This window comes from Chaetodon auriga, chromosome 7 (genome assembly GCF_051107435.1).
Source record: "Chaetodon auriga isolate fChaAug3 chromosome 7, fChaAug3.hap1, whole genome shotgun sequence".
Lineage (NCBI taxonomy): Eukaryota > Metazoa > Chordata > Actinopteri > Chaetodontiformes > Chaetodontidae > Chaetodon > Chaetodon auriga.
Genome location: NC_135080.1, coordinates 24,268,560 through 24,291,443, shown reverse-complemented (window position 1 = coordinate 24,291,443; position 22,884 = coordinate 24,268,560). Strand labels below are relative to the sequence as shown.

Here is a 22,884-nt window from a genome sequence, read left to right as displayed (position 1 = left end):
AGCTGTTAATGTGGATAACACAGTGGAGTGAGCAGTATGTCAGGATGGAGTGTAACCCTAATTTGACCTGCAGTAACCTCAGCTGTCCGAGTGACGGGCTCATCCTCACTACATCTTACCCATTACTGATGAGTTCTCCGGGGCACCCAATAACATCATCCTGCTAAATCTAATCCTAGCTCTAGCTCTGCTTTGCTCTCTGCCAACTCCAAGGAAAAATATCTGACTCTTTAGCTGATAAATACTCCACTTTGTTTACCAGCTAGGTTTAACAAAACACTGAGCTGAAGGATGCTCAAGCTCCCTGCAGAGGAGAGGTCACTGTGTACTGTAATACTACTGATAGTGCAGCTTTAAAGTGATCACATCTTAGATATTGTGAAGAATTCTTCAGTGCACACAAAACCTGTGTGTGCAAAACTTAATGACATCTTAATAAATCTTAATTTTAGTTTTAATGTTTTAAATTCTGACTGACTTTTAATTACATAGTCTAAAGTAATCAAGATAACTTGGGATTAATGTGAGAGTTTTTAGAAAATATTTTTCCTTCATGCATCGTTATTTTATCATTTAAACTTAAATCAAATGACTTCTAAATTGCTCCTTTAATTACAGCACTTCCCTCAGGTCATTTTGTTTTTAATTGCATCCATCATCAGAGCAGATCATGGCCTGAGGTCTCCTCTGCATTGGACTCTTTTAAATGAGATTTATTTATTTATTTATGCACTTCAGGCCAGTCATTGTTCATTCTGCAGCTCAGTGCAAACCTGTCCCCTTCAGATTTAGCTGAATACAGTCAACTAGTGTCATGTTAAATGAGTGGATGCAAACCAATCAGCAGTTCACACCCATTCCAGTTTACACATGGAGGTCAATGATGCATCAAACCACTCCACACACAAATAATCACCATCCTGACCCTGATGTTGAAACTGAGCAGCTGTGATGCAAATTGCTTATATTTAATGATGCTCTGACTCCTACTCCAAATTCACAACCAACAACTGCCACGGGTTCACAATTTTTTCAATTATTGCTTTATTCTATAAATTCACTCATTTCCCATGGGTCTTACACTAAGCAGCCATGATGCACTGAAATTAAAGCTTATTATAGTCCTCTGTTGGTGAATATCCAACAAGGCTGCTCTCTCCAGGAAAAAAATGTGACTGCCTGATCACATTCAAGGTCAACAGTATTGCTAACAGCAGAAGTGGAGCACCCAGAGCACCCAGAGGAGGCATTAAAACCCAATACAGGGGAGCCGCTAAGAGAATGGGACTGGATGGATGCTGGGCATGGGGCTGAGGGTGAAGGGGGGCAGATAGAGTGCCTCTGTGCTGGCCTGATTATGCTCTCAACAGAATGAGCTCACATAACAAAGGATTTATTATCACTAGCTGGAGAGTTGCTGCAGTCTGGGAACTCCGCACAGCCGTTTTCTCTGCCAGGCACCCGAAAAATGTGGCCCAGCTCTGCTTTGGTCGGGTGGTTCAAACAACAACAAACCCTGTATTCGTCTCTCTCTCCCTCGGCCTATAAAGCAGCCAGTGTTTCAGGGGGCCGGGCAGAACGCTGCCTCTCACAGGCCCAAGCTTTGCTGATTTCCTCTCCACCTTTAACTTCACTCCTCCAGGTACAGCAACACTGCCTGTCTGTGTTCAGGGGTCGCTCCAGGTTACAGAGAAAGAACCTGAATTACAGTAATACTGTGTACGTGTACAGTACCCCACTCTGACTGTGGGCTGCTTTTGACTAAATGCAAGATTATGATTTGGCAATAAGTCACATTTTCAAGTAGAGATGACTGCTGAATGAAATGAATACTCTTCCTCTTACATGAAAACATCAATGTATAAGCAATAAAACACACCTTTACTCAATGCAACACACTCAGGGGTTTTGCTGCTACAGCCTTACTAGGTCTGGTATGACCAGTCGCTAATGGTGGCTAATGCTGGTAAACATCAGATTTTACACAGTGAAGTTTAAGTTACATACTTTTGCCAAGGCATATTTCTCCTGGATGCATGTGAACATACTATCATTGAGTTAACATGACAAACATGTTAGCAAACAGTTTTCTATTGACACAGAACAACATTAGCATTCATTTTTGTCCATTGCATGAAAGTAAGTCTAAAATTCAATCTCCTTCTAATTATGTTTCATTTCTACCAACTCCTGAGGGAAATATCTGGTTCTTTAGCAGCTAAGCACTTCTGTGTTCACCAGCTAATTGTTAGCTTTGTCTGTCCACTGTTGGGGGCATAGCAGGTCGTGTACAGTGAGTTTATCACAGATGTTTCACTCAAAGCAGCTGCCTGCTTCTGCTGCTGTAAACCAGGTTGGAGAGAGCAAACCAATGTGAAACAATGAGCTGAAAGAGGTTAAAACACTCTGTAGAGCTCAAGGGTGACAGTTCTCTATGCGTGACCCCTGTCCCATATTTGATCCTTTTTCAAAGTAAACCTTTGATTACCGCAGCTGTAAAACTGACTTATTTAGCTCAGCATGTCATCCAGCATGCTGGCCAGTCCTGCCAGTCTCAGACTTTACAGTGAGCAGACTCCACCTGCCAAACTCAGCCTAGACAAGTTGTGTCTGAGCTGCTGATAAGCCAAGGACACACTCGACTTCCAGAGAAGAAAAAAACATCAAGATCCCGCACAGGACAAAACAATGAACAGTCTTCTATCATGAAAAGAAGTTGTGCAGCAGGTCATTAATCAGGTTTGATGGGTTTTGCTGAGTGCATTCTTAGATTATCATAGCAAAAATACAAAACACACTCATGGAAATATGCCATAGACTGCACCTCCTCCAATCAAAACTACCAACCACATGCTCATGAAAACCTTTGGGAAATCTGAGTTCGCCCATACATACATCACCATTTATTTAGTTAGTGATAATAGTGCTCATAGATATCATACCATAGCACACAACGTAAGAACCACTGGACAATGTAACCAAACGTCACCTGAACACTAAAACCCATTATATTAAGAGTTTCTATTATACAAGCCATTCTAGTACATTATTGGTCAACACTGAAGCTGCATCATAACTCCCATGAACCACCAGTTCATGCAAACATGAAGATATGTGGAGATCATTCAGAAAGGCATCACAGACACAGATTTTGTTGTGATTTTAACCAGCTTAGTGGGAGATTTTGTGACATGTTGTTCAATGATCATGTGGCTTGTGGCTCTTTATTACATTATCAATAGCTTCTATATTACAAGTGCATGGAAATGAACATGATTACAGAAGGAATATAAGTGCAAATCATGACATGAAAGGCAAGTCTGTCACTGCTTTTAAATCAGACTGCAGTTCAAGTGTTAACCACAAAAGAGGAAAGATAAGAAGATGTTACAGTAGCTTTATGATCAAACCTGCCAACTGTCTGACACCTGCACTGTTTCCAGCAACACACGTACACACACGCACATGCACGCACGCACGCACGCACACACACACACACACACACACACACACACACACACACTCATACACACAGCTGCCAGTATGAAAACTGCAACCGGCCTTTAATCTTAAACGTGTGGAGCTTCTACTTTACCTGACGGAGTGGTGGGTGTGTGTGTTGGGTGGGATGCTCCAGTAACACCACAGGACTAAACAAACACACTGCTGCTGCTCATAAAGCCGGGATGGGAGCGCAAACTGCTGCTGGTGGCACAAAATTCAGAAACACAAAGAAAGAGACAAAACTCTGACTGGGATCCAAAGAGGAAGCTCCTTTCTTTGTGTCCTCTCTCTCCCTCTCTCTCTCTCTCTCTCTCTCGCTCTCTCTCTCTCTCTCTCTCTCTCTCTCTCGCTCTCTCTCCCCTGTCGTCTGGGTGTCTAACTCACTGCCTCTCCTCGACGCACACACACACAAACACCATCTCTCCCTGTCATAACACACACTGGGCTAAAGCCATGTGGCTGCTGACACACACTGTCTGGCTGCTGCTGGTCCCCTCCCTCTCACTCTCTCTTCACTCACATGCTCACTCTGTCACTCTCTCTCTCTCTCTCTGTCTCCCCCTCTCCTTTGGCATTACTCACATTCGCAAACACACTCTCACACACACACACACACACACACTCCTTGAACACATGTACCCTCTCTCTCTCTCTCTCTCTCTCTCTCTCTCTCGGTCTCTCTCCCAGCTTTCCTGCCCGGTCAGCCTCGCCCCAACACGCGGACACAAGGCGCTCATTCTTTCGGATAAAGAAATGCTGTTTTGTTCATGAAAACCTGCCGAACCGTGAACCAGAAACGGGGCTTGTAGGTAAATAAGGTGGTGGCACAGAGTGGAGTACAGTGAGGGAGCAACCCCTCACTGCAGAGCAGCCATTTATTCTCTCACACTGGAACTACTGTGAATGACTCTGAGCCACATTTTCCCACATGTTCACCTCTTCACTGAATCTGCTCTGTTCCCGCAAACATGCTTCAGTTTATTGTTCTGTATCATTTAAAGACATTTGATTTCATTTCTTGACTTTTGTATTCAATTGTACACCTGCCTCCACAAAGACAAAGACTGTCTTTATATGTACAGATTTATATATACTGTACGTCTGTTGCTAATGAGTGGAAAGTATTAAGAGCTGGAAAACACAAGTCATGTTCTCAGCAGGCTGTTCGTTTTCCATATGACATTAGCTACACTCGTATCATGGCTGAGATCTGGAAATGTGTGTGGATCTGGCTGTAGATCAGGTTGGCTTTGCCCTGAGTCAAGGCTAGCAGGCTCACAATGTGTAATGCCAGGCTGTGTGCCATTTCACTTCCAGCTGGCTCCAGTACCTGTAGAATCTACATGGCACCACACACAAGCACGTCAGTGTTGACACTGACTGCTCGTGAGGTTAATCATAAACACTCACACTCATCAGTACAAAAGGTTGCGGCTGGTCTCCAACAGGGCAGATGCAATCATACGGGCAGTGTCTTAAAGGCGGTATAACACGTTAGCATGTCAGATTTACCGTCCCTCTCACTGCCCCCATCTCCCCTCGCCTTCTCCTTGTCCTGTACACAAGCATCAACAACACCTGTTGCTGATTGGCTGGAGCAGTGTTGAGTGGCTGGTCCAAGTCGTTTTGTTTGTTTCCCATTTAAGGAGCCAGATTTTTTTTTTTAGCGCACACACAGAACAGACAGTTCACAGAGCATGAGGAGATATTTAAAAACCTTTGTCCAGAATGACCCACCCCACCTTTAAACCCCTCGGCCAGCAGGAGGTCCCTGCTACATGGTGTCTGATGGGGATAAGTGTAGTTCAGTGAACTGTGCAATAGTGAAATATTCACAGGGGCCCAAAGGCACTCTCATATATAGAATCAGCAATGTCTCTGGATTCAGTTATGTGGGAGAGACAGATAAAAGGAAAAAACAACATGAAGTGTCTGAAGTTCTGCACTGCAGGATGCTGCATATCCCTGCACAGCTGTGGTTGTCCTGACTTGACACATGATGTTGCCAGAGTCCAGGCTGCCATGACAATGACCACTATGTTGGCTCTATGATAGAGAGAATCAACATAAAAAGACTACAAATGTCCAGACAGTCACAAACAAGACTGAGGTCACACAAATATGAGCATGTACAAATGTACCAGAGCAGATGCGGGTGTCTGAGCACTGTTTGATGTGGTGAAGTTATGCCTGCACAAAAGTATATATACATTTAAAGAGAGCAAAAGGAAGCTTGTGTTTCTGTGTTGCATTCACATGTTTCTGTTTTTTAAAGTCTACAGGAATGTGTGCAGCTGTGGAGAGCAGAACCGCTGCAGACTGTCATCAGTGTTGAATGTTGGCTGGTTCCTCTCTGACCAAAGCGGATCTCTTCACTGTGATAACACTGGTTTCCATCTGAAACCACTGTGTGTGTGTGTGTGTGTGTGTGTGTGTGTGTGTGTGTGTGTGTGCATATTGTTCAGCACATACCTGATGTGGAAAAGCTTCATTTTGAATTATATGGCAAACTGCACATGCCTAACATTCCTGAAAGGCTGGGTGGGAATTATCATGATTTATATGAAGCACACTCATCTGTCAGCCTAAATCACACAGCTGGGCTGTCACACAGAAAAACATCCCAACCAAACTGACGGAGACGCGTCATTTCTAACCTGTTCATCCAAATGAAATTCTGATGTTATGGTCGCTGGTGGGAACTCTTCTCTGCAGATACTTGCACAGAATAGCTGTAATATATCGATGTGGGCTGACAGGAGCATTAATCACTCCTGAGATGTCTGGCGTTCAGAACTCGCTTTCTTGCTCCCTCTCAATTTTGGAAACAAGCTCTACCTCCCAGCATGACCACCTAGCCACATTTTCAACTGCTCAGCAATGTTACAACAATGCATGAAGGTCTATTCTCAAGCTCAGACGCCTGTTATTGCTCTAGCTCTTCCTGTAGCATCTTTTCGTCTGTACAGACATATTCTGTAAATAGCTAGCTCACACTCCTCTACTGCGTAAACACATTTTTTTTTTTTGCTTTGCCTTCATAAACATCTTTTCCTGGCCCTTTACTGGACTACCAGGGCTAAGCCATGTTACATATTTGGATACGTCCCTCTTGCTTGTAATCTTTTTAGTACAGTGGGCTTGTTAAGTTTCTTGTAAACAAACAAAAGTTAAGCTTACTCTCAGCGGTTGTAACCAAAACGCCCTGTGTGCATCCATGAGGTCTAACAAACACGTTGAAGGCATTTCCTTCCTTGTGAAACACTGGCAAAGAGCATTTTTTTGAACACATTTAACTCCTTTCCATCTATATTTGTGAGGTAGCACTGTTCTTCTCCCCTGCCTTTGTGGCTGTGTAGCTATGCTGCTGTGAGCATGACCGCCACCAACTGTCCATCAGCGCAACAGCATGAAACAGGGATGCAATCATAGAATCATTTTATGTCTTTGACCAAACTGAGGCGAAAAAGCTCAGTTAATCTCAGGGGTTCTGCAGGGCTGGGTGATCATTCTGTGCCTTTATTGTCAGACCAAAGCCTTTCATCTGACAGTAAAGCTCTTCTGTATACCACAAATTTTGCTGGAGTTTTAGCCTGAAGTACAGTTTTCCCTTCTCCATGCACCGTGGAAGCAGATGAGGTTATGCTGAAAATCCTCACTCTGGTAATATAGACAGTGTTCATAACTGGAGCTTTGAATCATTGCAGACTGACATGGCTGGTGAACAGCACACAAACATCACATTTGTATTTAGGAAAGCTTTGTAATGAAAACACAACTCTCTCTCTCTGAGCTGAATCGGTGAGAGACAGCCTTGAGCAGCGTTATGCACGCAGTGATTAAACAAAGAGAAGTGACAAGTGCATATAAGGTCCTAAATTGTCTTTTGCATTTCCCTTTTAGCATCTCTCTGCATGGAAAGATGCTAAGCGGTGTGACATGGCACTGAGCCTCGCATCCTTGTTCTTGATGCAGTAAAAAGGCAGCAGACATGCAGTTGCCATCACACTACGTGGATGAGCCTCCAGGTACCCACAAATCACTAGGGGTCAAAGGTAAATTTCTCTTTTATGTGAAAACACACACACATACACACCCTCACACTTAGCTAAACAGACGTCTGAGATGGTAAAAGCTCTCCCTCCTTTCATCTTTAATGAAAAGCATATTTGGTTCTGCTCCGCTCCTCCCCTGCACCACACCAGCACCCACGCAGCCATTCAAATCCTAACGCCTTTATAGAAACATACAGTGCAGCGCTGCAGGGCTGAGCTGAGGGAAACGCTCATTATGAACATCAAAGCACGAGATGGGCGCTGACTTGATCCTTTGAGATGATTGGAGTATCTCACTCAGTGAACAAAAAGCTTGGACGTCTCTGCACAGGATGGAAATTCAATTACCAAGCGATTCAAGGCCGGCAGAGGGGGAGGAATGTAAAGATTTGAAGGAAATGGGTCATCATTTTTTGCCAGGATGTGTTTGCAGTTGATGGGTGGTGGATCAGACTCCCACATGTTGCCCCTGAAGCCCGGGGCCATACTGTAGGAAGCTGCAGCTCTGTTGTGGGCCTACAATGTGCCACCAGAGAAACGATTTATTGAACAACACCATCGCTGAGTGACTGAGTATCCCGACAATAACTTCCACGTCAATCTTCATGTCATGCTCCGTCTTTCAACGCTGAAATGTTGTTCCCGTTTTTGACAATGGCCGGCAGTGGTTTAATGTCTGGGTGTGCTGCTGTTCTGAGGGATTACTGAGAGTTTAGCTTCAGGCATCATTTCTTTATGATGATGTCTGAGACGCAAAGCAGGAAACAGCAGAACACTAGTGCCACCTAGTGCTGCTCATGTGAACTGCTTCAACTAAGACAGCAGGAATCAGTGGCAGCAGCAGTGTTATTTGGGATAAATATGTTACAGATAGATTAATTTTTTCTGTATTGCACTAATGTAGTGTTCATAACAGACTTGATTTTGATGTTGACTCTTTATTGTTAAAAAGACTGAATGTTTTAATGTGGATTTTAAAAAATGAGGACTGTTTTTGAGGACTGTCTTTCACCAAATCAGATCACTTTATCTTTTTCATCCATCTCTTGGATCAGAAGGCAGAATAATTTCAGCTACAGGTGATATGCAAAGCAAGACGCATTATGATCAGTCATATTTAAACTAAAGTGATAAATCCGTCAGGTTGATATATCCACCACAGTTTCTGTTGTGAAACTGAGCCACCCTTCCCACAGGAATATTTTACTTTATACTGTTTTGTATATAAAGCACATATATATGATTTATCGTGTATTTGTTCTTTTTCTACCTCTCTTTTTTATTCTTGCTGTCTGTAACAACTAAATTTCCCCAGCCTTATCTTATCTTATCTTATCTTATCTTATCTGTATTGGTACATATGGTAGCCAATACATAACAGTAACAAATTGCAGTTTTTAAATAGAAAATCCCACTAAGCCACACTGAGTTTACAGTTCTGTGATCTTTATTACAAATGAGTATTTTGTGTTGTGTAAATGTATGTTTATGTCAAATAAGGACAAATAAACAGCTATATTAGAGGAGTTTTAAACTCTCAAATACTGCTATTGATAATGGCCTTTAAGTGTTCCTTTAAAAGACTTGTTTGAATATTAGGCTTAAGCAGCCTTAACAACAGATACAGAACGTCCTTTGTATTTCACATTAATGTGGTTCTAAATTTGCTGAGTTGTTAGTTTAAGCATTACTTTATACTTCATGAATTGCCTTAATATATATTATATAAGAATATAATGTTATATTTCATATAATTATGCCTGGCTGTGGTATCTTTGATGCTTGCTGCAAGGTGAAGTTCCCTTGAAAGACCACTGAGGTGAAGTGAAGGTAAAAAGTTTTCCAAAGTCAGTAAAGTCACTAAAATGCTTTTTTCTTACTTTGAGAGCTCACACACAGCGAGGTGCACTGAGCTTCAGTGCAAGTCCATCAGAATGAAGACAGGCTGCACATCTGGTTGCTTGTATGACCTCTGAAAGACTCAAGTCTCAAAATCAAGTGAAGAAATGATACACTCCATTTGAAGTAATCACCTCGTACACGATTGAATGTCAAAGAGATGCTGCTGACGAGGAGAGAATGGCGGACAGAATGTAACAGGGCAGTGTGAGGAGTGATCCAAACAAAAAGCTGCTGAGCACAGCTCCACGGTCAGCCGGCCTGCTGCTGCCTCAACTGTCACACAGAGGAAATTCCACATGCGGACACAGAATTCATCCAATATCCTCTGCCTGACTTTCTTTCTCTCTTGGCTCTTCATACAGACGGTTCAGGGTGTAGTGGCTCAAACTGGTTCCTGTCTAACATTTTTGGTCCTTAGTACAGTATGAAGGCCTTCATGGTGCTCCAAAGAACCATTTTCAAATGCAGGTCTATGTGATGCTACAAGCATGTGCATTATAACGCTGACAGCTTTTGCACAGTTTAACAGTTTCTGGAAGTGATCAGTAGCTGTGGGTTCACCTTGAAGCACGGCTGAATTTCAATGTATTATTTAACACTTTTTTAACGCTACATACAACGCACATAGGCTGGAGAATCTGCACCATCTCACTATTTATCTATATATTCAATGAAATGGGGCTTGTTTGATTCATTGAAAATGTTGCATTCACTAACATAACTGAAGAGCTACTGACTGTCTCTTCTTCTTTCTCTCTTGATTTGTTTCGCTCTCGCTCTCAGTGTACCCGCTCCTCTTCCTCACACTCTCTTAAAGTCACGGGAAAAGTGTCACCTCTCAGTGGATGGCCAGAACAGCTGGCACTAACAGGTGAGAGTGGAGATGACATAAAACAACACAATCTGAGGGTTACTGTGAATGACCCTCCGTTCAGTCTCATTCACTGCGTCCTGAGTCGGCTCAGCTTACGTTAAGCAGAAGTTATTCATTATCAGTTGATGATGGCTGCTTCATTACCACTGAACTGACCTGCGTCTGTAAATGTAGTTCCTCTCACACCTTCCTGCTGTGAGCCACCAACGTGTCCTATTCCCAGAGCCCAAGTCCAGGCTGCTCTTAAGGAGCTAAGCTGTGCTTTGCAAAGTCTCCAAACCAAAGAAGATGAAACTTACATGAGAGGAACGAAATCGTCGCAGCAGCATAACAGAATGAAGGAAAGGGAAAATAACAGAGCGAGCTCAGCCAAAGGGGAATATTTCACATACCCAAAGCAACTGGCAACTCATTTTGAGCATTTTATTGCTTTTGATGTGTTCACAGTTTTAGGAACATGTGTGAGGGTTTTAATCATATCCTCCTTTTCTTTTAATGTCTGCAAAGCACTTTGTAACTCTCATGATGAAAGCAGTGGATTAATGGAACGCCGGGAACACTTGAGAGTCTTGACAGATGAAGACACAGAGACACGAGCATGAGAGTAAAGAGGAAATCATGATTTAACAGATTAAACATGATGTGTAATTGAATAAATAGTTCTAAGTTTAATGCATAACGCACCATGTCAGATAATAAGAGCTTTCTTGTCACTGCCTCAAACCAGCATGAATGATAAGAGTAAATCTGGAGTATTTACAGATGGTGCTGGAGCTGCAGCTACTGCTGCTGCAGTCCCTGTGCTGTAATTATCACCTCAGTGTCAGTACAGACAGGATTTCTCTTTGAACTGCAGGCAGGGCTGCAAATGAAGAGCTAACAGAGGCCCAGCACAGCCGTTCAGTCACACACTGTGACTGGCTTTCTTAAAGCCACCAGGACACAAAGTGTGGGGGTTAGGAGTTATTGATCATGGTGAAATAAAGAGCTGGTTAGACTGGTAATCTGTGACAGGTTTTCAGTAGGGCTTTTTTCTTATCTTTAATGCTGCTGTGGAAGTTTCGCTCAATACTTCATGGGGATCACTTATCACTGAAAGAGTGCCTTGTTGCTCTCTGATGGAGTCTGTGGATGATGCTGTTTTTTTCCTCTGTTTAATTATGGCATCTATTACTGCCCATGAATTTCCTCCAAATACTCTGAAAAGTGTAGCACATCCCTTCCTGTGAGCCACATGATTTCATCAGGAAGGAACCAGCCTCTGAGTGTTCAGAACAACCGCAAAACATTTCCTAAAAAAGGTGCATTTTCCTACCTTGAAACGCACTTTCTTGAGCATCATCCTTGAATCCAGGCGACAGCAACAAAACTGAGATGCTACCAAACTTTTCCACGCTCCATTCAGGAAAACTCCAATCAGTTGATCATCTGACTCCAGTCAAAACACCCAAAGTGAATGAGCGTGCGCTCTGCGGTGTGAGGTGTCTGCCTGCCCACTGCGTGTTTAACGGGCCAAAGACAACAGTGTCTGCTCCAGTGTCGCCCTGCTCTCCCCTCTCCCTCTCCCTCCTCTGAGACCCTTCACAGAGCTTATCAGCCTGCTCATTCATTCGGAAAACAGACACACCCTCTTTTTATGACTGGAGGGCTGCTATTAACAACCCCCTCCTCCAACAACACCCCACAGTCCAAATATGGGTGCTGGTAAGCTCTCTTGAACTCGTCCCCTGTGACCCTTTAAAGCCCTGCCCTCCCTCTGCCCCTCCAACTCTTCATCTCCCAGCGTTTACCCATCTGCTGGGCCGCAGCCTCTCAGCTCAACATCTGACTCTCCTCATCTTCATGCTTCTTCTCTCACACAGTCCATCTGTATGAAAACACTCTGTAGCCAAAAGATTAATCATACTCTGGAAAACTCAAAACAATTCATTGTGCGTGGCAGGGACGATTACTGCAATGTCACATGAAAATACTCTGGAGAGAAATCAGGATTTGGGGACATTTGGGGACATTATGAGTGAAGTTAATGTAATGGCAAAAAAATGAGATCTAACATGAATAAAGAAATGAGTGTTTCGACACATAAAACCTTAAAAACAGTCCACAGTCAGTGAGTCAGTCACCTGTTCACTGTCAGTGAAGCAGCTCCAGGCTTTAAACACATCTCAGATCAGCCAGCAGGTGCCTTATCCCTTTCAGTACAGAGTTAAAAATGCCCAGCAGACGCACATACAAACATTTTGGACAATTCAGAAAGTTCCAGTCCATTTGCAAACAATAAAATATTTTCGTGTGTGTTTGTGAAAGTGTCACGAGCTGCTTCCTCACTAAAGTCTGGGGTTTGGGGGACTAACTTTGGTGATCCCCTGACTTTTCAGTGAGTGCTACCGCGAGGTCACAATTTTCATTTGTTAAATACTCCAAGGGAATTCCCATCAGCCTTAGCTGTACTTTGTGTTAGTGATAGAAAGCAAATATTAGCATGCTGACACACTACAGCATTTAGCTCCTCTGTGCCCAAGTGCATCTTCAGAGTGCTGCTAGCATGGCTGTAAACCAAGGGGGGATGGGGGGCCCCCAAGGCCAACATGATGCAAATGCTGGGGCCCCCACTGGATCCCCAGGAGAGCCCATGAAAAACTGCTACTGCTGTAGACTCACGGTCCTGACACGCATGTGGAAGTAGAAGCTGTGGCTTGCTGCTCTGTGTTTAGTCTGGCTTCTGTGACCCTCACGGCCAGTGCTAATGAATGATGTCTCACATGTCTGGACAGGATGAGTCATGAGGCTTAAAGGTGACTGTGGTTAGTCATCGCGTAAGACCAAACAAAATGAAACAAGTCAAATTTCTAATGAGTTCATGCAGGAAACACTATTGATACTTTGGTATAATAGTGTTTCTGGGTGGCTCATTTACCCGTACACTGTTCTGCATCTTTTAGATGCTTAACAGAAGGTCACATCACGTCTTCGGGCACTAAATAGATGAAACAACTCAACACCTAATTCCTGAAATGGCCAGAGAGAGCTAGAGCGTTCTTGCATTATTGATGATTCTCCACTAATTAAGCCAAACTAATCAAACACCAACACAAACAGCCAAGTCAGACTTACATTTTCAATAATACATTTTATTCCATTAAAGATTCTTTTTTTCTAATTGTACACTGGAATGTTAAGATTCCCCTTCAGTAATTTAGTTAAAAATGCTCAAACTAGTCATTTTCAACCCCACATCCACACACAACCATTGCTATATTGAAATTTGGGGAGTACAAAAGAAAAAAAAAAGAACATGAAAGACAAATGTTACATTTTGAATAATGTTGATGTACTGTGAGAATGTAAGTAAAGGATGACTCGGTGGATGAACATGGCTGTCAGCAGCAGAGGTTACTGCCAGGGCTCCAGCAGTCTCTCTGCTGACCTTGGATGTGAGGGGAGTGGGTCGAATATCAGGCTGGCAGTCTCTGATCCCTGCTCCGTGTTTGTGTGTGTGTGTGTGTGTGGATTTCCACTATCATGCCAATCCACCTCCACTCCCATCTCAGATCTGAAATGCCTCGTGGGATGTTAGATTAGGGGGCTTGGATGTTGTTTCTGGGCTGCGTTCAAAGGAATATCTGAGGGCTGATCGTTGGACTTAAATGGACCAGAGTGAAACACGGCGTCTCTTTTTGTGAGGCGTTACAAAAAAGATCTGAAGAAATGCAACAGATGCAATAGTCAAATGTATTTACTGGTAGGTAACATTGCCCTGCAGCTGAGAATTCCTTACAAAGTCCTGCTCTTCACTGTCAAATTTCATTATCCGGATTAGTGGTAAACAATGAAAAAGTATACAGCAAACAGTAAAAAATACCAAAGTTAATAAAAATAAAAGGACACGTTGCGACAATTTTGCTGATGATAACCGCAGACAGAACAGACAATATACTGAGCACAGAGCCACATTTTGCTTTCCAGCAAAGAACCAACGTTACCTCTCTACAAAAACTGAAAACTCAGTGTCCTCACAAGAAAAAAAAAAAAAATCATCTGAAGTGAGATATCAATAGAGCGAATCACAACAGTTTAACAATTAAAGAGTGACAGGCCTATAATGATTGAGACAGCTACCGTTCTGAAGTTATTACGGATAAGAAAATCTGAAAGAAGGAAAGCACGAACGCTCGATGAGCCACTGCGATGTGCGTGAAGAAGAAAGGCTGTGGAGGCTGCATGATTCTCAGGGGATGCTAAACTACCAGCGCTCATTCTAGTGGAGACTGATACAGCGGCCTCAGGTCCCTGTCCTCCCTCTCTACCTCCAGGCAGGGTCTTACTGATAGATGGACGAGGAGACGGCCTCTCCTGCACCCCGCAGTCATCCTCTACTTAGTCTGAAGTCCTCTTTACAGTTCTGCTTGGCGAACACAACAGCATCAGTGTAGGTTTCTTTTTTGTGTGTTTGTTGGTTTTTCCTGTTCAATTAACTCTATATATAGATGATCCTCTCTCATACAAACATATAAATACACCACCGCTGCTCTGCTCCACCACAGGAAGAGGCTTGGCCAGAGGGCTGACGCAGTCCTGTTGATGTACACAGTCTCTGAAATAATATACAGGGTGGGCAGGCAAGAAATCTTCAATCTTTCTCTGTAGCATAGATTTGGACTTTTTTTTGTTGGTGATTTTTTTTGATTTTGATGTTTTCTTTGAATATTTTTTACAGGATTTCATATTTGTCGACAACAAAGGAGGTTTCTGAGGAGAATCTAACGGAGCTGTCGCCATCTACGTGAGTCACTTTGGTAACCTGGGAAAAAAGAAAACAAAGGATGAGCATTGGCATGTGAGGAAATGATCATAAGGAACATGACAGAGCACAACCAGGCTGAGCTGAGCAGTTTGACTTCTATATGCACTATATACAGACAAGGAAAAGGTCAGCCTTGTGTTCTTATTCTTGGCCCTCCTTATGTACATAGAGGGGAGCATAATTTTAGAAACACCTCAGACTATAAAGTAGTACAATACAACACCATTATTAACTATGACTTCAATGCAAAAACCTCCGACAGTGTCAACAACAACTTTAAAGGCTTCATAAAAGTCGACTTAAAAGCAGAGCAGTTGTGTTGGGCTGCATTAGACTGTACGGGAGGACCTAATAAAGTGGCCACTGACTGTCTGTGATCTGTGGTTTCAGTGGTAAAAAGCCTCCCACCCACCTGGATGTCGCAGTAGTTGCGTTTGGACACAAAGGACACACTGATAGGGAAGAAGTCATTGGGCTGTCCGGCGATGCTGAACTCCAGGCTGCCTGTCTTGTTGTTGGCATCGATGACGGGTAGGCACCACTCCAGAACATTTCGCCTGCTGTCGTGTTTGTACTCTCCATCCAGATCACCAATCACAGGAGCCCCCACACCAGACCTGCAGAGGAGCAGGAAAATGTCAGCAGATTGAAGATTTTGAACTGGCGTGGATGCAAACAGATGAAGACACGTCCTGGAGGATCTTTCTTAAACTGTATAACACAAGTCTCAACATTTGGACCTCTTGTTTATTCAGGGAAGTGTGCTCTGTAATCATTTGAAGCTCATTTCAGCCTCATCCTGTTCCTTTAATGAAGCTACACGCCACAGTGGGCAGCTTGCCATAATAGCTTTAGACTGTCATGAAGGTTTGGTGATGCCGTGGAAGAGTGGCTTCAAATTAAAACTGCAGGATTAAATCACTGTTTTAAGTCTGATGAGTTAGATTCTATTTTCAGACACTTCTCAACAAGAACATCGTTTGTAGAAAAACATTTTCTGATCTCAGGTCTGAGGACAAACTGTCACTTTTATTGCATCAATAACCCACAACACACTCATTCAGAGCTTTTACATTTGATCAGTACTTACGGTACAGGGATGCTGATGACCACGTCGTTGAGCTCGAGGCTCTCCTCCTGCAGCTCGTATTCAATGTTGACATCACAGCCGCTGCCGCTCTCTGAAGGCCAGCAGTTTACTGTGGAAGGAGCAACGCACTCATATTATCAGTCATGTGAGTGACACTGAATGAATGAAACAAACACAAGGAGCATCACATCAAAACTGGCCCAGGTGAAGCTCATGTGTTGGTACTCACTGGTTAGAGGTATGAGGGACTCGTCTGTGGTCTGTAGTCTCCACTTCAGCACACCGACATCATTGTTGAGAGGGAAGGACTTCTCTGGGTTCTTCAGGCCAATCACTGATTCAGCTGTGAACAACTTCTTGTCCACATTGGGATGTGTCTGTGAAGACAGGAACACAGTTATCAACAGAACTGTCACTCACTCGTCAAACAGAGAACACATTTCAATACATCAACACATACAGTTTGGGTTGTTTGAAACACTGAAACTGAAGAGCAAACCGTTTTAAGGTACAGCTTTTGTTAGTAACTGCTGTTGTAGTATGCTTTTTTCCCCACGTCTTACTTTCCTGTTCTACCAAAGTGAGAAAGAACATGTCACCTTAAATTATGGCAACCTTCTCCTCCATCTTGTCTGTTATACTTCATCCAATCAGACACACTGGCATGCATTTATCATGTCCTTACACAGGTGGGACATGTTAATATGTTACAAAATAGGGCCGTTTGTCATGTTGAGCCAAATAGATTTTGGTGTTTTACTAAAACAAAACCCAATCATTTTCCAAAAAATATGTGTATTATATACGTCCAAAACCCAAAATGGTTCAAAAAACGGCAACCATTTAACATGAGAGGTGTACTGTAGCCTCCTCATCCTCCAGCAAATAACAGCATTTTCATATTATAACTATAGCTTGTGATAGTGTATAGCATAACACTGTCCAGCCAATTGGATTGGATTATGTGGTAGACCTACTTGCAGCTGCAGTCCTTTGTTGTCATTGTTGTTGATAATGAGGCGGATGCGTCCGTTCTTGTCGTCTGTGACTCGGAGCGTCACCATACCTAGCACCTCCATGTTCTGTAGGCCGCCATCACGGCCGCAAGTCAGCAAGATCTTCTCCTCCACACGCAGATGTACACTGAAGAGGAAACACATCCGCACATGCTTTAAGTATTCAATCAACCACACTGTGGAGAGTCAAATCAGGTAATACTGAAGGAGGACCTGAGTTTTGAGTCAATACTCTTACATTTGACCATTTGCAGGCCACAAATTGATCAAAGTGGGAAAAGCCTCAAAAACAGCATTTGGGCTATTGAAGAAAAAGTCAATTTTTGTTTGTATGAGAGTGAGCAGCCTCTTAATGCGGGACAGGAGATGCTTCACCTATTTGTTTTGCACATTAATATTGTAGACTAATGACAGTGAAGGACAATATCTTCTTCTTCCTGTGGAAACAATATATTACCCTGATGATAAAAGAAAAATGCAACATACTGTTGCATTCAAGTCTGCATCCTTTTAAATGTGGTGCAGGAAATGTATTACCTGACTGAAAATGAACTGACTGTAAAGGAGGAAACAAAATGACAGAACAGCCTTTGAAGTCCTAAAAATGTCAGATGAAGTGACTGAAATGTTCATTTACTCTGTTTAATTTCACATTGACTGTCAAATATTTGCTCATCAGATCATGTGACACCCACTTCATATTTACAGTATGTCATAATTAGGGCTGGGTCCGATCAGAATTTAAATTAGACTCTGGCTTCTTGTTCTTGTAATACTCAAAATAGCTATAAATTTCTTGCTCGCTGCCAAGCGTCTCTCATGCCTGGCTTCCAAGAGCGCTGTCAGCCCAGGTCATTTTGAGACAGGACTCGGCTTATGAAAATTTGTAGTCTACCATGCTGTCATCCTGCTTAGCTCTATGCTTTGGCTGACAAAATAAGATCAGTCTTGGAGGCTTCTGGACAGGTGGTTCAAATGTTTATGGGGCAGCCCTAATCATAATGATGGGCTCTGACTCACAGAACACTGTGTGAGCAGCCATGACACATCAACCCTCAAAAACATTTTTACAAGTTTTTTCCATTGTCATCAGATTATCAAAAAAAGCAATAAATACATGATCATGAATACTTACTTTCATTATTGTTGAATAAAACTTGAATAGGGCTAAGGCCCTTCTATGCTCAAACACAGTCTTCAGTACATGATCTGCTCTGTGTTACCACTTTTAAACTTGGATTTTTACACTCACATTTGGTCAGTGGAAACAAGCTTTGGGGCTCTAATAAAAAGCTATCAACTAATCATCAAATAAACTATATTTAATCACACAGAGCATGATGAATTTGTACCTCTCCACATTGACTGGTGGTGGTAGAGCTTTAGACACATCGGAGCCCCTCTTTCCTGTGGTGGGCATGATGGTTTCACCTTCAGACTTGAGCTTGTCAACAAAGTTGTCCACCTCTTTCCCTTTAGCACCCAGTTTCAGAGCCTTACTAGGTCCACTTGGTCTGGAAGGAAGAAGAAGATACCAGCATTGAACAGTGTTCTCCAACCATTAACATCGGCTTCTAAACAATCCTAATCAAAGCTACAATGATTGGCCACAAAGGTCCCTGTGTACCATAATACATCCCAAAACAGTAGCAAAAACAGATGCACAAATCCCAAACTATTTGCCACATTTGGAGCCATACCTGACTGGAGCAGGTGTGATCTTGGGCTTCTCAGGCTCAACGATGGTGTCTGTAATGATGGACCCTGAGGAGACGCTGGTCATGCCGGCGCTGCCGAAGCCACCGAAAGCTGGCACTTTCTTTCCAGAACGCTCAGCGTCCCTCCTAGCCTGCTGCAGCTCCTTGGCCTTCCTCCTCATCTCTGCCTTGGCCTCTCTTTCCTGGGTCTGTGGATTAACAAAACAACATTTTAAGTTTATAATTGCAGAAATCTAGTGCAGTGTTAGAAAATTACTTTCAACACAAGATAACCGGCAAACGCTAATAGGATGAAAAACATCTGCAAAATCGATTTTATTTTTATTACAGGAAATACAGTAAATTTCACCACAGGGATCAACAAACTTAAATCAGAGAGACACAACAGTGTGATCTCACCTCTCTGACAGCACGGAAAACCTTCTCCTCGTGGGAGTCCATCTCTGTGAAGGTGCGGATCTGAGCCAGGTTGACGTTCTCTCTGTAGCCAAGTGCCACAATCTCATCAAAGGCAAAGATCAGGTCAAAACAGTGCTCTGATATTTCGCTCTCCTCCAGCACACGACAGTATTCTGGGATCTGGAACGATGAAGAAAAATTTATATGAGCCAGTGCAAACATTTTATCATTGAGTGAGATGTAAGAAAAGTGAGAAAACGGTTATTTCTACATGAGAGTCTGGGCTAAAAACTGCTGACAGTATGACGTATCTGATCCTGGGGAAAAAAAACAACAACAACAACTAAACACTGTGTGACTCGTAAAACTTTGGTTCCTGTCAGGTTCTGACAATAGGTAATGGATTCTATCATCCATCACATACAGTAAATGTCATCTTTTAATTGCAATTTTTTTTTTCCAGTTCCACTTTAGAGAAACAGTCATAAAATATGAAAATGCAAACAAAGTCAAAGCAGGGCAGCAGAATTCTCTGTCTCTGTTTACAGAAATAAACTAAGTTTGCCAAAAGATTTACGTGTTAAGAGATAAATACCAAAAGCTTTCCAGGATGTCATACTGTTGTCTCTGATGTTACCTAGAAATATAACAATTACTTAGTTTTTTTTTTGTCCAATTTTCTGCTTACTCCCCAATTGTTATTCTCTTAATTCATCACAATGTAATTTTTAGTCATCAAATATCAGTATAAGGCCTAGTATTCAATCTTGTGCATACTTGTTTTGTTTTGTCTTGTCTTGTCTTGTCTTGAGTTTCATTTTATCTGTGCTTGCCAAGCACTACATGACAGCATGAGTGTCGATTAAGATCAAGACAGAAATAAAGTGTTTCATAAATGGTTGAACCTATACATTTATACTGGATGATTACAGAACTAACGCAACGGTAATCCAGTCTGTTTATTTTAAGCATCAAATGTGTACACAATTCACAATCCAGTTGCAACATAGACATGCCATTAATATGCACTGAGGTGATGGAGGCATCTCCATGTTAACTTAAAGCAGACAATGAGAACTTGATGTCAGGTTCTGACAGGTTTCAATGACTGCATGTAACTGATGTGTGAAAAGGTATCCATTAAAGCCATTTCCGTTGATTTATAAGTAACTAACTAGACTACTACTACAGACAGGGGAATCATTAATGCAACTGCCAAGTCTCACACGGTCCTGTGACAATGTTAACTTGATATCACACTTATGACTGATGTGATTCAATATCTGGGTATTAGTGGAAACAGAAAGTCAGCACCATGCTTTCTTACCACACGGGAGAAGAGTCTGAGCGTCTCCAGGTCCTCCAGGATGTTGCTGTTCTTGGTGGTGATGAGCACCATGTAGAGTTTCTCCAGTGGCTGGTACACATAGCGGACACTGTCTGTTTCCACAAAGGTGTGCTGCTTGCCCGTGTTCATCAGTTTAGGGAATGCAGCCAGGAGACCCTCAATACGCGTCCGGGTCATTTCCACAAACTGCCGCGATACAATGGCCTTACCGGCCTTGGTGCACACCGCCGCTGCCAACAGCACCTGAAGGTGAAGAAGAAACCTGACTAATAGTGCCTAAAGATCTTCTGTATCATAATACATTGTACATTCAGAGTTTCTTTGAAACTGCCTGGCATATGACAGATATGCCAGGCAATCTCTGACATATTGTTAAACTAATTGCTGCCGAGAAGATAGCGTGTATGCCGAATTTTGACAATTGTCAGAAGCAATTTAAAAGATGTTAAGTTATTTTTATGATGCGTCTGTATGTGCGGAAAGAGGCCAAACCAACTTTGAATTAACTGAATTTTGAACGGCGCTTGGTGAGACGTTCTCATCACACTGGAGACAACAGCAGCTATAGTGAACAAGTAGTGTATGTTTAAACACCAGTAAATTAACGTATAGAAAATTGCAAGTCTGGCTTAATTTAAGTACGCTTACTATAAATACACAGTTTATTTCATTCTGGTACGTTAATTAAATCAAGGAAATGCATTCATTCCACGTTGACAATGGCTGAAGTTGGAAATGAAAGACACCGACTACGGTGGCTCTGAACTTGATATACAAGCAACACTTGGGGTTAACACTGACAGCCCAGAATACATGCAGCAGCAGCTGGTGAACCATAATAATATTACAAATGTAAATGTGACTACGGTTTTATGAGAACGGTATCCAGCGTTGCCTGGTTGAGGACAATATGACAGCAGGTAACGTTAGCTCGGATTCGGCTAATGACAGGAGCTAACCCTAGCGCTAGCTTGTAGAGCTAGTTAACGTCAGCAATGTCTGCAAGCTCAGTGCCGCCTACTCACCTGAAATTTGACTCAATATACTAAAAACACGATTCATTTACTTGATTTAAGCTACTAGACATTAGGTTACTGCTGTCAGCCCAGTGAAAAGCAACGTCTGGTTTTCCTCTTATTTCGCTCTTGGAGAACCTAGCTAGCTACTAACTAGCTTTAGCTAGTTGCCTGGTTAGCCAATGTTATGATAATTGCTAGGCCCGACAAAAGCCAGGGAAACATCTTGATTTTCGACTGTCACTCACCATTTTGGTCTCTTTCTATGGTTCGACGATCTTCCGTCTATCGCTTTTCTTGCTTTGGTGATTTCTATTCACTGGAATGGCAAGGTGCGAACCTACAGCTGACTTCAACTTGTGTGATTGTTAGCTAGCTAGCGTCAATATGGCAGCAGCAGCACAGAGCCACGTCTCCACCGGAAGAGCAGCGCTCGATCAGCCCACCGTGGAAACCAATGACGTGGGCCCCAAAATGTTGGCCTTGTTGCATAAATACATTACTCGCGCTGCTTCCACAGGCGCTCTTCCTCTTACAATCCTCGGGTGGTGCCAACTTACGAACTCCACATGTTTACCTCTCGACTGTGTTTCGTCTGTGGTGAACAAGTGATGGTTGCAATCGGTGATGTGGCAGGTAATACACTAAAATCTTCATTAGGCGATATGACAGGTACTTTTTAAAGTCTGTCACACTGATTGACAACAATGAACACTATCAACAGAAATCTTTTTTTTTTTTTTTTTTTTTTAAACTAAACTGCCATCGTATAAGTATTGAAGATGATTGTAATCCAGTTTCACTTTCAACACTTTTATGTAGCCACGAGTCATTGTTTTAATTTATTACATTAATAATCTTATCGTGTTGGGTTATCTGGCCCTAGTATGTGTCTGCCTGTGACATATAAACATTTGGTCCACAGAGGCAGGTGTACTGGAGTATAGAGTCATCACTCACTTAATAGGATATTTTACATGTTGCAATTTAAATATGGTTTCTACCTGTTACTGTAACTTTTATTTGGACATTACTTTGGACAAAAGTGTCTGCCAAATGAATTCATGTAAATATATCGTTATTCATTTACTATTTTGGGTTTATTTTGGTGTCCCATAATAACTAAACTAAACACAATAATTAAATAAACAATGTAGA

The 22,884-nt window shown here is 42.4% G+C and overlaps 2 protein-coding genes across 2 annotated transcripts in view; both read right to left on the bottom strand.

Moving 5' to 3' along the window:
• Positions 1-11,787, bottom strand: part of phldb1b (pleckstrin homology-like domain, family B, member 1b) — a 100,260-nt gene extending 88,473 nt beyond the window's left edge. Inside the window, exon 1 of the mRNA XM_076736026.1 lies at positions 11,651-11,787. Within this exon, the coding sequence (XP_076592141.1) occupies positions 11,651-11,677 (27 nt within the window). The 5' untranslated portion in view covers positions 11,678-11,787. The remainder of the gene's footprint in view (positions 1-11,650) is intronic.
• Positions 11,788-13,445: 1,658 nt separating this feature from the next.
• Positions 13,446-22,151, bottom strand: arcn1b (archain 1b). Its single transcript, XM_076735119.1, has 10 exons — positions 21,975-22,151; positions 20,690-20,953; positions 19,363-19,542; positions 18,946-19,151; positions 18,598-18,759; positions 17,207-17,372; positions 16,459-16,606; positions 16,230-16,338; positions 15,552-15,756; positions 13,446-15,136 (listed from the first exon to the last, which is right to left on the bottom strand). Exons 1-10 carry the CDS (start codon positions 21,975-21,977, stop codon positions 15,047-15,049), a joined length of 1,533 nt encoding a protein of 510 aa, XP_076591234.1. The 5' UTR covers positions 21,978-22,151; the 3' UTR covers positions 13,446-15,046.
• Between the last annotated feature and the right edge of the window lie 733 nt (positions 22,152-22,884).

Excerpts from the sequence above, each read along its gene's own strand:
- arcn1b (XM_076735119.1), bottom strand. Across the intron at positions 18,760-18,945 it reads ATCACACCTGCTCCAGTCAG|ACCAAGTGGACCTAGTAAGG; the intron begins GTATGGCTCCAA and ends TCTTCCTTCCAG. Across the intron at positions 16,339-16,458 it reads GTCCCTCATACCTCTAACCA|TAAACTGCTGGCCTTCAGAG; the intron begins GTGAGTACCAAC and ends CTCCTTCCACAG.